Raw genomic sequence first — 15,992 nt, 5'->3', positions numbered from 1 at the left:
CATCTCCTTCTCTTCCCCTCTCCCCCTCTCCTCCTTTCCTCCTCTCCTCCTCTCCCCCTCTCCTCCTTTCCTCCTCTCCTCCTTTCCTCCTCTCCTCCTCTCCCCCTCTCCCTCCTTTCCTCCTCTCCTCCTCTCCCACTCTCCTCCTCCCCTCCCCTCCTCTTCTCTTCTCCTCTCCTCCCTTCTTCCTCATCTCGTCCTTTTCCCATCTCCTCCTCTCCTCTCCTCTCCTCCCCTCAGAGAACGAGACGGTGGACTCGTCTGAGTCAGAGTTTCCGTGCGGTGTGCGGGCGTGTCCTAACAAGTACAGCTGCAGGGGCACCTGGATCGGCCCTAACGACGGCATCACGCAGTTCGACAACATCCTGTTCGCCGTCCTCACTGTCTTCCAGTGCATCACCATGGAGGGCTGGACCACCGTGCTGTACAACGTAAGGCCCCCCAGGGGCCCCTCCCCCCAGGGGCCCCTCCCCCCAGGGGCCCATCCCCCCAGGGGCCTCTCCCAGTGCCCCTCCCCCCAGGCCTCTCTCCCCAGGCCCCTCCTCCCCCCAGGCCCCTCCCCCCAGGCCCCTCCCCCCAGGGGCCCTCTCCCCAGGGGCCCCCTCCCCCCCCAGGCCCCTCCCCCCAGGCCCCTCTCTCCCCAGGCCCCTCCCCCCCAGGCCTCCCTCCCCAGGCCCCAGCAGGGCTGCTCCTCACCTGGGCTGTGTTTGTGTCTCCTCAGACGAACGACGCCCTGGGGCCCACCTGGAACTGGCTTTACTTCATCCCTCTCATCATCATCGGCTCCTTCTTCGTCCTCAACCTGGTGTTGGGGGTCCTCTCAGGGTAGGTACACACAGGCACACGCTCAAGTACACACACACACGCACGCTCAGGTACACACACGCAGTGCTGATGCATGAGGGAAGCTACGAAGTCATGATGACAAAGTGTTCCACTCTGTTGCTCTCTGCTCAGTACATAATAAACGTGGCAAGATTGTAGATGGTAGGCTGAATGGCTGGCTGGCTGTATGTGTGGTTGGCTGACTGGCTGATTCATTGACTGGTTGGCTGATGTGTGGTTGGCTGACTGGCTGACTCATTGACTGGTCGGCTGATGTGTGGTTGGCTGACTGGCTGACTCATTGACTGGTCGGCTGATGTGTGGTTGGCTGACTGGCTGACTCATTGACTGGTTGGCTGATGTGTGGCTGGCTGACTGGTTTATGTAGATGACTTGTGTTGCCTTGGTGGCTGGGTGACATTGTTTTGGTATAGTTCTTGAGTGTGTTGCAGTTAATGAGTTTCATGAAAAGGTTAATATGCATCCTCTGACACACTCTGCTTGGAGAGACAAAGAGCACCCAGCCCTTCTCCTCTCCTCATCCGCCCACCCCTCCTCTCCCCTTCTCCTCTCCTCATCCCCCACCCTCCTCTCCCCTTCTCCTCTCCTCATCCCCCCACCCTCCTCTCCCCTTCTCCTCTCCTCATCCCCCCACCCTCCTCTCCCCTTCTCCTCTCCTCATCCCCAACCCCACCCTCCTCTCCCCTTCTCCTCTCCTCATCCCCCCACCCTCCACTCCCTTGCCCTACTCTCCCCTTCTCCTTTCCTCATCCCCCACCCCACCCTCCTCTCCTCCTCTCTCCTCCTCTCCTTTTCTCTCTTCTCTCATCCACTCATCTCCTTTCCTTTTCTCTTTCCTCCTCCGTTCCTCCCTCTCCTCTCCTCCCTCTTCCTCTCCTCCTCTCTTCCTCTCCTCCCTCTCCTCCCTCTCCTCCTCTCTTCCCTCTCCTCCTATCCTCCTCTCCTCCCTCTCCTCCTCTCCTCCCTCTTCCTCTCCTCCTCTCTTCCTCTCCTCCTCTCCTCCCTCTCCTCCTCTCCTCCTCTCCTGGTCTGCAGGGAGTTTGCTAAGGAAAGGGAGCGTGTGGAGAACCGCAGAGCCTTCATGAAACTGAGGCGACAACAGCAGATAGAGAGAGAGCTGAACGGGTACCGAGCCTGGATCGACAGAGCAGGTCTGAACCCCACCAGCACTCACTGAGTCAAGCATTCACTGAGTCAAGCATTCACTGAGTCAAGCATTCACTGAGTCAAGCATTCGCTGAGTCAAGCACTCAAATCAGAGACCGATTCCGATTCTGTTTTCCTGATTCGAAGATTCACTGATTCGGACTATGCTGTTGATTCATGATGCACATCACAACACACACTTCAGTTTGACTCTTGTTCTGCAGAGGAGGTCATGCTGGCTGAGGAAAACAAGAACTCGGGGACCTCAGCTCTCGATGGTAAGAAGCTCTGTATCGCTCTCTCTCTCTCTCTCTCTCTTTCCTACTGTCTTGCTATCTCTCTCTCTCTCTCTCTCTCTCTCTCTCTCTCTCTTTCCTACTGTCTTGCTATCTCTCTCTCCCCCCCTCCTCTCGCTATCCTTATGCAACTGTGTGTTCTAATGACATCTGTTACATTCAGTTTGACACATATGTTATTTAAAGGCCTTTAGTTGAGTTTATATATTTAGTGCATGCTGGGCTCTGTTCTCATGTAATATGTACCCTCCCCCGTGTATCCTTCCACCAGGCTTAGGGACTATTTCTCCTCAAATCAGTCAACTTCATTTACAGTTGGAATCGTTATGACATTGACCCTAAGCCTAGACCAGACACACTATAGACACACCCTAGAAACCACAAACCCTCACTAAACACAAACACAACATGGCCAGCACTTAGAAACGACATCTGTTGCTTCTGCTGTGGTGCAAGTTCACAAAATCTAATTTCTAGAAACCTACTCTCAAAAAAGAAAAGAAAGAAAAGATTGTTGCGCCCACCAAAAGCAATCTCCAAACCAGAGCGGATGTTCTAACACAAACCACACGCATGACCACACCCCGGCCTTGACCCCATCCGATGAAGCATGACATGTTACTGGGAAACAACAAACAAACGCCCTTTTTTTGTATGTTTGTTTTAAAATGTTGATTGGCAGCTCCCAAGAAGCTGTCTGAATGGAATACTGGCGGTAACCATGGTGAGGAACCTCGTCTATTCTGCACCTTTAGCCCCACTATGACATCACAACCTCCGCTGTCCAATCAGAACCTTCTGGCAGTCACATGAACAATCCCAGCCCAAGTCACTATGACCTCCCCTGATTAAATATTTGACTCCGGCGAGCCAAAAAATAAATACAAATCTAAAAAAAGTTGCCCATGACAGATCCATTTTTCTCTTTATATAAAAGAACAAACGCTGCAGACGTCATTGCTTTAAGTAGTGGAGGGAGGGGGGGTGGGGTGGGGGGTGTATGGCTGTTACCTTAGCAATGTGATGAAACGCTGTGAGTGTGTGTCTTCTGCAAACACGCCACTCCCTACGTGTGTGAGTGCTTGCTTGTTTGTTCAATAGCTTATTAAAAAAGGGAAAAGCCAAGGTACACATAAGTAAATCAGTCAGCCAGCTCTGGAGGTTATACAGAGGGGTGGAGGAGTGGAGGAGGGATGGAGGGATGGAGGAGGGATGGAGGAGTGGAGGAGGGATGGAGAGGTGGAGGAGGGGATGGAGGGATGGAGGAGTGGAGGAGGGATGGAGAGGTAGAGGAGGGATGGAGAGGTGGAGGAGGGGATGGAGGGATGGAGGAGTGGAGGAGGGATGGAGGAGTGGAGAGGTAGAGGAGGGATGGAGGGGTGGAGGAGGGATGGAGGGATGGAGAGGTAGAGGAGGGATGGAGGGGTGGAGGGGTGGAGGAGGGATGTAGAGGTGGAGGAGGGATGGAAGGGTGGAGGAGGGATGGAGGGGTGGAGGAGGGATGGAGGGGTGGAGGAGGGATGGAGAGGTGGAGGAGGGATGGAAGGGTGGAGGAGGGATGGAGAGGTGGAGGAGGGATGGAAGGGTGGAGGAGGGATGGAGAGGTGGAGGAGGGATGGGGGTGGAGGAGTGATGGAGAGGTGGAGGAGAGATGGAAGGGTGGAGGAGGGATGGAGGGGTGGAGGAGGGATGGAGAGGTGGAGGAGGGATGGAGAGGTGGAGGAGGGATGGAAGGGTGGAGGAGGGATGGAGAGGTGGAGGAGGGATGGGGGGTGGAGGAGGGATGGAGAGGTGGAGGAGAGATGGAAGGGTGGAGGAGGGATGGAGAGGTGGAGGAGGGATGGAGAGGTGGAAGAGGGATGGAAGGGTGGAGGAGGGATGGAAGGGTGGAGGAGGGATGGAGAGGTGGAGGAGGGATGGAGAGATGGAGCAGGGATGGAGAGGTGGAGGGGTGGAGAAGGGATGGAGAGAGAGATTAAATGCAAGCGCTGTGATAAACGACTGTCATTCATAGTTGATTAAATAAAAATTTCCTATATGGTGGATTTGTACATGAATCTTTAATCTCTATGCATGTTTGCCGTGAAGGATGTGGCACTCGGTTTCTAAGTTGTCTTCATGTCCCCTGAGCAGAACACAGTGACAGTTGCTTTTTCTCACAGAGACTAATCAAGTTTGAACACAGCTTTGGGCCTACAGTTTGATTCTAACAATAGATTTGGGTTCTAATGGAAATAGACTGGATTTCTAGTACTTTTCCAGGTTCGCTACCTTGCACGCAGTAAATAAACCAGTTATTCAGGACTCAACACATTAGCACATTGCTGCTTTTTCTATGATTTAGATTGCATTCTCTTTTGCATTTTTCTTTAATTCTTTTCACTTTTTCTTTAATTGAATAATTTGAAATGCTCTATTTGAGTCCTTCATTGGTGGTATTAAAGACTAATGTTGGTGTGTGTGTGTGGAGCGTTTAGATTCTGGAGCGTTTAGATTCTGGAGTGTTTAGATTCTGGAGTGTTTAGATTCTGGAGTGTTTAGATTCTGGAGTGTTGAATTAACCCTAAATTGGAAATGTGTGTCTTTACAAACTTGCCAAATGCGTAGGCAATAGATGACATTTAAGCCTGTGTGTGTGCATGCATACTTGTGTGTGTGTGTGTGTGTGTGTGCTTGTGTGTGTGTGTGTGGGTGTGCTTGTATGTGTGTGTGTGCGTGTGTGTGTGTGCTTGTGTGTGTGTGTGTGTGTGCTTGTGTGTGTTGTCCCTCCGTGTGCAGTGCTCAAGAGAGCGACCACCATCAAGAAAAGAGATGTGATCCGAAGAGGAGCTTCAGGAGATGACCAGTATGGAGACATCTCCTCTGTGGGTAAGTGTGTGTGTGTGTGCGTCTGTATGTGTGTGTCTGTATGGGTGTGTCTGTGTGTGAGTAAGAGTGCATCCGCCTAAGCCCCCCCCTCTCATTCCCCTCTCCCTCCTCCTCCTCCCCCTCCCCTCCCCTCCTCTACCTCTCCCCCCTCCTCCCCCTCCCCCACCCTCTTCTTCCTCTCCCCCCTCCTCCTCCTCCCCCACCCCTCCTCTCCCTCTCCCCCTTCCTCCCCCTCCCCTCTTCTTCCTCTCCCCTCTCCCTCCTCCTCCCCCTCCCCCACCCTCTTCTTCCTCTCCCCTCTCCCTCCTCCTCCCCCTCCCCCACCCTCTTCTTCCTCTCCCCCCTCCTCCTCCTCCCCCACCCCTCCTCTCCCTCTCCCCCTTCCTAACCCCTCCTCCTCCCCTCTTTTTCCTCTCCCCTTTCCTTCCTCCTCCCCTTCCCCCACCCCTCCTCTTCCTCTCCCCTCTGCCTCCTCCTCCCCCACCCCTCCTCTCCCTCTCCCCCTTCCTCCCCCTCCTCCTCCCCTTCCCCCACCCCTCCTCCCCTTCCCCCACCCCTCCTCTTCCTCTCCCCTCTCCCCCCTCCTCCTCCACCCCTCCTCTTCCTCTCCCCTCTCCCCCCTCCTCCCCCACCCCTCCTCTTCCTCTCCCCTCTCCCCTCTCCCCCCTCCTCCCCCACCCCTCCTCTTCCTCTCCCCTCTCCCCCCTTCCCCCCAGGCGGCCCCATGACCAGGGCCAGCATCCGAAGTGCCAAGCGAGGACCCAGGGCCTACTTCCACCGCAAGGAGCGTCTCCTACGCATCTACATCCGCCGCATGGTGAAGACCCACACCTTCTACTGGACTGTGCTGGGCCTGGTGGCCCTTAACACTATGTGTGTGGCTATCGTCCATCACAACCAGCCTCTCTGGCTGTCCACCTTCCTCTGTGAGTCACGCCTCACTTCCTGTTGGACACTTCCTGTTTTTCCCCCCTGGTCTTGTTTCACTGTAGAACTTGAGAATGTTCTAGAACACCTAAGGTTCTGGGAGAGGCAGCTACTCAGAACGTCAGTTTCTCAGAAAAAAACTTGCATCTAAAGTCGATGTTTATTTCATCCAGCAGCTAAATGATGGGTTTGACGTGTTTAAAACTTCAAAACAAAAGCATCTTTGTGTTTTGCATTTTCTCGATACGGCTTAAACCGAATAGGATTTTCAAAAAAAACGATTCACAGCAACGTGATGTGTGATCCTGCGTGTTGAAGGATGTGTGTGTGTTTGCAGACAGAGTTCCTGCGTGTCTGAAGGATGTGTGTGTGTTTGCAGTCTGAGTTTCTGCGTGTCTGAAGGATGTGTGTGTGTTTGCAGACTATGCTGAGTTCCTCTTCCTGGCTCTGTTCCTGACTGAGATGTTCCTGAAAATGTACAGCCTGGGGGTTAGACTCTACTTCCACTCCTCCTTCAACTGCTTCGACTGCAGCGTAAGTGTGTGTGTGTGTGTGCGTCTGCATTTCTATACGAAGATGTTCTCCTTAACCTCTGGTATTGTGTGTGGGTGTGTGTGTGTCTGCATTTCTATACGAAGATGTTCTTCTTAACCTCGGGTATTGTGCGTGTGTGTGGGGTTGTGTGTGTGGGTGTGTGTGGGGTTGTGTATGTGTGTGCGGGTGCATGTGTGTGTGCGTGTGGTTGTGTGGGTGTGGGTGTGTGTGTGTGTGTGTGTGTGTGTGTGGGTGTGTGGGGTTGTGTGTGTGTGTGTGTGTGTGTGTGGGGTTGTGTGTGGGGTTGTGTGTGTGTGTGTGTGTGTGTGTGTGTGGGGTTGTGTGTGGGTGTGTGTGTGTGTGTGTGGGGTTGTGTGTGGGTGTGTGTGTGTGTGTGTGTGTGAGTGGGGGGTTGTGTGTGTGTGTGTGTGTGTGTGTGTGTGTGTGGGGTTGTGTGTGTGTGTGTGTGTGTGTGTGGGGGGTTGTGTGTGTGTGTGTGTGTGTGTGTGTGTGTGGGGTTGTGTGTGTGTGTGTGTGTGTGTGTGAGTGGGGGGTTGTGTGTGTGTGTGTGTGTGTGTGTGTGTGTGGGGTTGTGTGTGTGTGTGTGTGTGTGTGTGGGGTTGTGTGTGTGTGTGTGTGTGTGTGTGGGGTTGTGTGTGGGTGTGTGTGTGTGTGGGTGTGTGTGTGTGTGTGTGTGTGTGTGTGTGTGTGTGTGTGTGTGTGTGGGGTTGTGTGTGTGTGTGTGTGTGGGGTTGTGTGTGGGTGTGTGTGGGTGTGTGTGTGTGTGTGTGGGGGGTTGTGTGTGGGTGTGTGTGTGTGTGTGTGTGTGTGGGGTTGTGTGTGTGTGTGTGTGTGTGTGTGTGTGTGTGTGTGTGTGTGTGTGTGTGTGGGTGTGTGTGTGTGTGTGTGTGTGTGGGGTTGTGTGTGTGTGTGTGTGTGTGTGGGGTTGTGTGTGTGTGTGTGTGTGTGTGTGTGTGTGTGTGTGTGGGTGTGTGTGTGTGTGTGTGTGTGTGTGTGAGGGTGTGTGTGTGTGTGTGTGTGGGGTTGTGTGTGTGTGTGTGTGTGTGTGGGGTGTGTGTGTGTGTGTGTGTGTGTGTGTGTGTGTGTGTGTGTGTGTGTGTGTGTGTGTGTGTGTGTGTGAGCAGGTGATCGTGGGCAGCATCTTCGAGGTCTTGTGGGGGTTCTTCAGACCTGGAACCTCGTTTGGCATCAGTGTGTTGAGGGCACTGCGTCTCCTCCGGATCTTCAAGATCACCAAGTCAGTCTCTACTTCTCTCTACCTCTCTCTCTCTACCTCTCTCTCTACCTTTCTCTACCTCTCTCTCTTCCTCTCACTACCTCTCTCTACCTCTCTCTCTTCCTCTCTCTCTTCTTCTCTCTCTACCTCTCTCTTCCTCTCTCTTCCTCTCTCTCTACCTCTCTCTCTACCTCTCTTCCTTTCTCTCTTCCTCTCTCTACCTCTCGCTACCTCTCTCTACCTCTCTCTCTTCCTCTCTCTCTAACTCTCTCTCTTCCTCTCTCTTCCTCTCTCTCTACCTCTCTCTCTACGTCTCTCTTCCTCTCTCTCTACATCGCTCTCTACCTCTCTCTACCTCTCTCTCTCATACAGAGTGGGGATGTGATGGGATTTCACAAGGGACATGATAGATTCTGATATCAAATTGCAAAAATTGAGAACCTCATCGATCGATGCGCTGGACGATAGCTGTTAAATGGACTAACAGCTGGAAATGTGTGAATCCACCGCCTGGTGGGTATTGAGCCCGTCCGCACTGTGCTGTGATTGGCAGGTACTGGGCCTCGCTACGCAACCTGGTGGTGTCTCTGATGAACTCCATGAAGTCCATCATCAGCCTCATCTTCCTCCTCTTCCTCTTTATCGTGGTGTTCGCCCTGCTTGGCATGCAGCTGTTTGGCGGCAGGTACGGTGAATCCAGGGACCAGCCAGATATAGGGCAGCGCAGAGGCTCTAAAGTAGAACAATGAAGCAGAACATAGGGAGTCAGGTGGCTGAGCGGTGAGGGAATCGGGCTAGTAATCCGAAGGTTGCCAGTTCGATTCCCGGTCATGCCAACTGACGTTGTGTCCTTGGGCAAGGCACTTCACCCTACTTGCCTCGGGGGAATGTCCCTGTACTGTGTCCCTGTAATGTAAGTCGCTCTGGATAAGAGCGTCTGCTAAATGACTAAATGTAAATGTAAATGTAACATCCTGTAGAATCTGGGCTAGAGTAAGAGGAGGATGCAACATAGAGTACATTCCAAGGTGACATAGATTTGTGGAGAAGAGTGGTGTTGAAGGAATGTTTTAGAGAGTCAGTCCTGTTAGAGCAGGCTTGTTTATAACAGGCCACCAGCATCCAGAAAACATAAATGTTCTTTTCTTCTGATTTTGGAATTATCTTCGATTTCTTTTGTATCACTCTCTCTCTCTCTCTGACTCCTTTCTCCCTCTAAAAACTTTTTATCTCTCTCTTCTCTGTCAGCTAGACTGGCTATTGAAGAAAGAGTGAAATAATAGACTGGAATTTGAAATCAAGGCTTGTGTCTCTGCCTCTTCCGTCCACTGTGTTTTCAGGTTCATCTTCGAAGACTACACTCCCACCAACTTTGACACCTTCCCGGCCGCCATCATGACAGTGTTCCAGGTCGGAGCCTCGTTCAAATGACTGTGATGATGAAAACACTGTGGCGTGTCACCGTGGCGTGTCACCGTGGCGTGTCACCGTGTCGTGTCACCGTGTCGTGTCACCGTGACGTGTCACCGTGGCGTGTCACCGTGGCGTGTCACTGTGGCGTGTCACCATGGCGTCGGCGTGTCTGATCGCCGGGACATGTGGTGCGATCGAGGCAGTGTGTTTGCAGTGTGTGTTTGCAGTGTGTGTTTGCAGTGTGTGTTTGCAGTGTGTGTTTGCAGTGTGTGTGTTTTAATCACGTGTGGGCGTGTGTGTGAGTTTATGCATGTGTGTATTGCGTTCATTGAAGTGCCTGTGTGTGTGTGTGTGTGTGTGTGTGTGTTGACCCAGATCTTGACGGGCGAAGACTGGAACGAGGTCATGTACAACGGCATCCGTTCCCAGGGAGGGGTGAAGTCTGGGATGTGGTCGTCCATCTACTTCATCGTCCTCACGCTGTTTGGAAACTGTATCCACCATCACGGGGTCAAATGTCAATAAAAGTAGTAGTTCATGTAAAGATGGAGTTAATGGTCCTTAAGGTGGCTGTGACCAGACACACTGCTGAATGTCTTCTTGGCCATCGCCGTCGACAACCTGGCCAATGCACAGGAACTGACAAAGGTTAGAATTTATTTTTGAGTTCATATGGAGACTATTGATACGTTGTTTACTTTTGCTTAGGTTGCACAAGTGTACCTTATTCCTCTCGTCCTCTCGTCCTCTCCTCCTCCCCTCTCCTCCTCTCCTGCTCTCTCCTCTCCTCCCTTCTCCTCCTCTCCTCCTCCCCTCTCCTCCTCTCCTCCTCTCCCCTCCTCCCCTCTCCTCTCTTACTCTCCTCCTCTCCTGTCCTCTCCTCCTCTCCCCCTCCCCTCTCCTCCTCTCCCCCTCCCATCCTCCTCTCCCCCTCCTCTCCTCCTCTCCTCTCTCAGGACCAGGAGGAGGAGGAAGCAGCGTTTAACCAGAAGCATGCTCTCCAGAAGGCCAAGGAAGTCGGCCCCATGTCCTCCATGATGTCTTCAGAGTAAGTGTGTTTGCACCCCCCCCTCCCCTCCCTGCCTGACCCTAACCCCTCCCCCCACCCCCTTCACCTCTCTGCCCCCCACTGAACAGCTCTCACTGGAACAGGCTAGCAGAGTCGCTGACACTAACACTAGTGCACTTAGTTCCCTCTGGGCCCCCACACAGGCACACAGCGGGGTACGTCCAGGAGAACAGGTGAGCCACAGCAGGTGTGGCGTTCCCATGGCACCTCGGTAGAAAGAGTTTCCGGGTGTTTTGAAAAAAAAGGACCGGGTCACGTGCAGTCAACTCCTCTTTCTTGATTTGAAGTCTGATATATACACTGTTGTTGTGGTTACCGGCCACTGTACTGTTTACATGGGAGGGGAGTTTTGCACCTCCAAGGCCAGGCTCCATAGCTGAGTGCTGTGGAACGACGCAGCCCTGTTGAGACTGCAAATGAAACCTAAATACTGTTTTTGGTCGTTGAGGCGATCCTCTTGGTCTGAGGGTAGATAATGTGTAGACGCATAGGTTCGATTCCCTGGCTGACCACATCGCTGCTGCTAGCATGAGTCTATAATCATCTCATTTGTAGGGTATTGATAGATTCTTGCCGGTGGGCCTCTTAGTCGGTTTGTTCTATATTGAACTCTGTTCACCATGACTACCGGAAGGCTACCCAGTGCATTTATGCGGTCGTCATGGAGACAGCATCGCTGGTGTCCAAATTAATAACGTTGTGTTTGAGTGCACTGCGGTGCTGGAGGGATCCTGACTGTCCCATAAGTGGTTTTGGTAGCTTTCATATCTGTTGGGAGTCAAGTATACAATTAGCAAGTTTCAGGGAAGCTTTTTATGTACTTGCAGCTTGCCACTTGATGGGGAAAAAAAAGTTTTGAGTAAAGTTTACTCTAATTCTCAGAATTCAAGACATGAAAATGTCTTAAAATGAGTTACAATGGGAAAATGATATGCTGTTGTTGCCATAAGGACCAAACATATAATGAATTTCACAAGAGCCCACTACATTTTCCTGCACCGCCGGAAAGCGCACGTAGGGAATGTGCACGTGGTGGTAAGTGCACGTGCATGCATGAGGGTGTGCACGTGGTGGTACGTGCACGTGCATGCATGAGGGTGTGCACGTGGTGACAAGGAGCACAGCACATTGCATGGGGCATGACGGGAACACAATGACACCACACTGATGTCCTGGATGCTGCGCTGCAAGATGCCAGGAGCCACACCCCCTCTCAGGAAGCTCCACCCCCTCTCAGGAAGCTCCACCCACTCTCAGGAAGCTCCACCCCCTCTCAGGAAGCTCCACCCGCTCTCAGGAAGCTCCACCCCCTACACACACCCCAACACTGATACTAGATCTCCAATTAACTTGAAGATGTACCTGGGGGCAGCTGGCCAGTGATCTCTGGAAGAAGGGTCTTGGTTGTCTGTAATGTGGGTAATATACCCAGGGAGCAGCTTTGGGATGAGGAGCTGTGGTCTTTGGTGAATCTCTGTACTGGTCTGACTTGCTTGAAGGAGAGGTGCAGGGGTCTGGAGAGAGCAGAGGGTCTGTCTGTCTGTAGTCTGTCCATCTCACGGTTGCGTAGAGTCACTAGACCAGTGTTTTAATGGGTCTGTTTTTAGAGAGAGACTTTAGATGTTTATCCCACTAGTGACTTTTCGATGGTGAGGATTCAAGCATGAAGCAAGTCTCCTGATCCTGCCCCGGCCTTTGGAAAGTCTTGCATGTGTCTGACTGGCATGACCAATGGAAGAAAACAAACTCATCCTCGGTGAACATGCTGCAGTCCCACAGATTAGGGGCGTCGCCGGACAGCATGTGTCAGGGGGTGTGGCGTTTCTCTTCTTCCCCTGTGCATGCTACTCTAACAGGAAGTTTCCGACCCCGCTGCGTATTTGAACTTTGACCCCGGTCACGCTTTTCCTGTGTCCACCTATCAGCATGACCGGTCAGAATGTCTCCACAGACGCTAACTCTAAGAAACCGTCTCAGAGATGCTAGCTGGAATGCTTGCTCCATCTGAAAGCTACCGTACGATGTCTGTCTCTGTTCCTGTTTGAGGAGACCCTCCCTCCCTCTCTCTCTCTCTCTCTCTCTCTGTGTTTTATACCTGTGACATGCTCCAGCTTTCTCTCTGTGAACGTCCGAAACATCTCCCTACAGCTCTCTGGAATATTCCTATCTGTGTGGTTTACACCTGTTGTCATTAATGTTGTTCTCCTGACCGTTCTAATACTGCTGTCTGTCATCCTGTTTGTCAAATGTGCTGCTTGGCGCCGACTGGAGACACACACCAAGATGCTCGCGTCCTCCAGTTTTCATGACACCCTGTGAAATATTGGACCCAAACAAGAGGGTTTAGGTTGCCGGAGATTAGGCTGAGTCATGAGAAGACTGTATCTTTCCGCAATTTCTTTAAATAGATTGTACGACTGGAGGGAGGTGGGAGAGACAGTGTTCGTTTTTTGATAATAATATTATCTGTTGAGAGGCATTGAACCAGCAATGTCAGTAAAAAAAATACAGTTGCATACATGATGTACATGTCCCATGATGCACACACATTAGACCAGCTTCACTTGTTACCGTGAGAGAAGCGTTCACGGGTTTGTGAGGTTAAACTCCCGTGTGTGTCTGGTGTGTGTCTCCCGGCCTGTTCTGTCTCTGCTCACGAAAGCACTAATGTCTTGTTTTAAACCGACTGATCATTGATTACGGACCACACGAGAGTTACACACACGTAAGTAAACAACTGTGTCTGTTCTGTCACCTCTAGCTCTATATCTGTGTCTGTTCTGTCACCTCTAGCTCTATCTCTGTGTCTGTTCTGTTACCTCTCGCTCTATCTCTACACTCTCTGTCTATCTCTGTCCTCCAAACCTTGCGACATCTCTCTCCTGTCATTTTTAATTGCCTACCGCACATTTCTCTTACCCTCCTTCGCTTTAGCTCCTAAGATCTGTTTTGACTTTGTTCCTCCGATTCTAGTGGTTTCCTCTGCATTTTCTCATTTTGTTATGGCTGTCTGTACTATCTCCCAGTTCTATTCCACTTGTTTTGTTCACATGACATTTTCATCGATCCAATAAATTATTGTATTTTTTTTTTTGCCGTCGTACCCACTGAGTGAATACATGTCCTATCTTGTTTATCAATCTTTTAAACATCCACCCGAGTCCCACTCCACTGAATTGTGCTTAAAAATGCTCAATTATGTTTTATTCACAAGTTTTCATTTCACAGACATTTGCACAATGGAAAACAGAAACTAGCTGAAAACTTGAAAAGTTGAAAAATGATAAGAATTGTATTCTGAATGCCAGCTTGCCCTAGTTGAAGTTTAAACACTCCAACACTTCTCTAAGCAGTGTTTTAGCCCTGAGATACCTGTTTTCTTAGAAAAAGATTAGCATGAAACAACATATGCTAAAATAACAACAAGTAGTTTCCATGATAGTTACGACATCATGTATCTTAATCCTTCGCTCCTGCTCTGATGGACTAGCAGTGATACGATGCACGTATGTAGAAGTCCTGTCTGTCTGCGTATCTGAACATGTCTGCCTGTCTGTCAGGGCGTCCTGACCATCCCTGTCTGTCTGTCTCTCCCAGGGGAAGCCGGAGAAGACGGCCTTACCTGTACAGGAAGCGAGCCATCCACCGCAGCCGGCCAGCCTATTCCCTGGAGGAACCCCCAGGGGGCCTGCTGGACGGGGTGGCCCTGCCGCCCCTCAACCCCTCTAACTCTTTCATGTCCAGGAGGGAGAGGAGGAGGAGGATGACCATGTCGGTGTGGGAGCAGCGCACCAGTCAGCTGAGGCGACACCGTCAGATGTCCAGCAGGGAGATCCTCTACACCTGCCCCAGCGAGGAACAGGACGCGCCCCCCTCCGACGCCACCGATGCCACGGGACAGCCCCTCCCCGTCGCCCTCCCCCTGCAGCGCACGGCCTCTCGCACCCCCACAGGAGCCGACGCTCCGTCAGCTAAGACCGACGCGCCCCAGCAGGACCCGCCCATGCCCATGGACATGCCCCTAGAGCCCTCGCTGTCTGTGGGCATCCTGGACGCCCCCATTCTGGCCCTGGTGCCGGAGCCTCCAGGACCGGTGGACCTTCCTCCGCCGGAGCCCCCCGTGGCCCTCCCAGGGCCCCCGGACTCGGACCCCCTCCCCGAGGCTCTCCCCAGTCACCTCCACCCTCTCAGCGGGAGGCTGAACGGCGAGAGGAGACAGAGGGCCGTGAGGAAGTTCCGCCCCCCTCCTAACGGCGACTCGCTGACCCCGGACGCGGGCGGGAGGGGCAGGGGCAGGAGGACGCGTCGCCGCGGCAACGACCCCCAGGCCGAGGTTAGGGGTGAATCGTCGTCTCCCGGGGAGGAGAGCCGCTCACTCAGTCGCTCCAGGAGCAGGGAGAGGAGGAGGAGTCCTGAAGAGGACGAGAAAGAGAGGAGGAGGAGTCCTGAAGAGGAGGAGAAGGAGAGGAGGAGGGAGATAGAGAGCGAGGCTGGTCAGTGTGGAGGGACCAGGGAGGAGAGAGGGTAAGACACAGAATGCTGACTGCACCACAACAGGGAGACACAGATACAGGGAGTGATGTTCACCATCCAAGTCATCTAGCTGTCACTTCAGCAGATTGGTATATAATAAGGATGTGGCTCCCCAAGTATTCATTCTGATCCTGACTTTGTGAGATCTGATAATCTGCTGTAGCAGTGCTGTTGGTAACTTTACTGTGTGTGGTTTTAAAAGTAAAATAATACACTAATACTGAGTATTTGACTTTGGAAACTTTGGAAACTTTCATCATGGAATGTTGTCAATCAGTTTTTTATCTGTCTATTTGTCTGTCTGCCTGTCTGTATGCCTGCCTGCATGTCTGTCTGTCTGCATGTCTGCTTGTCTGTCTGCCTGCCTGTCTGTCCACCTGTCTGTCTGCCTACCTGTCTATCTGTCTGTCTGCCTACCTGTCTGTCTGTCTGTCTGCCTACCTGTCTGTCTGTCTGTCTGCCTGCCTACCTGTCTGTCTGTGTGCCTGCAGACAGGGAGGCCGCACACAACCTGGGGAACCCAACAGGGAGGAGCCTCTCCGCTCAGACCCGCCCACCTTGCAGCTGACTCCGCCCCCCGCGGGGGAGATCCCTGAAGGCTGTCCGGGTGATGTCGTCGTGGCAACAGCGGGGGAAAACCAGGACAAGCCCCTCCCCCTGAGTTCGAGCGTTGTCATAGAGGTGCCGAACACCCAACCCTGTCTGGAGCTGACAACAATCAAAGGTACAGTAGAGACACAGTAGAAGAACAATAGATTATTTGGTTATACTTTGTATATACCACAGTATATATGCCACTATGTAGTCTTTGGTTATACTTTGTATATACCGCAGTATATATGCCACTATGTACACTTGGGTTATCGTTAGTCACTCATGGCGCTCTGCTGAGGTATTTAAACCGATATCACGACTAGAAATACCTCATCTCACACACACACACGCACACACGCACATTTTTGGGCCGCAGGTCCCTTTAAGGATGCCGAGGCATCCGAGCCAGAGAAGGAGGACGAGGAGCGGGCCGATCCAGAAATCCCGGTGACCCCAGACAGCATGTTCATCTTCAAACCTGGCAACCCGTGAGTCAGAACCAGAATCCTGGAACCAACACACTGACACA

The 15,992-nt window shown here is 52.3% G+C and overlaps 1 protein-coding gene across 1 annotated transcript in view; it reads left to right on the top strand.

Moving 5' to 3' along the window:
- LOC136935761 (voltage-dependent R-type calcium channel subunit alpha-1E) overlaps positions 1-15,992 on the top strand; it is a 72,393-nt gene that overhangs the window by 39,962 nt on the left and 16,439 nt on the right. Inside the window, 17 exon segments of the mRNA XM_067229428.1 lie at positions 241-431; positions 722-825; positions 1,882-1,997; positions 2,217-2,270; positions 2,971-3,012; positions 5,067-5,156; positions 5,873-6,082; positions 6,505-6,617; positions 7,763-7,875; positions 8,408-8,539; positions 9,195-9,264; positions 9,643-9,760; positions 9,848-9,915; positions 10,224-10,315; positions 13,934-14,860; positions 15,361-15,593; positions 15,840-15,951. Of these exon segments, the coding sequence (XP_067085529.1) occupies positions 241-431; positions 722-825; positions 1,882-1,997; positions 2,217-2,270; positions 2,971-3,012; positions 5,067-5,156; positions 5,873-6,082; positions 6,505-6,617; positions 7,763-7,875; positions 8,408-8,539; positions 9,195-9,264; positions 9,643-9,760; positions 9,848-9,915; positions 10,224-10,315; positions 13,934-14,860; positions 15,361-15,593; positions 15,840-15,951 (2,785 nt within the window).

This window comes from Osmerus mordax, chromosome 26 (assembly GCF_038355195.1).
Source record: "Osmerus mordax isolate fOsmMor3 chromosome 26, fOsmMor3.pri, whole genome shotgun sequence".
Classification (NCBI taxonomy): Eukaryota; Metazoa; Chordata; class Actinopteri; order Osmeriformes; family Osmeridae; genus Osmerus; species Osmerus mordax.
This window is presented reverse-complemented; position numbering and strand designations above follow the sequence as displayed.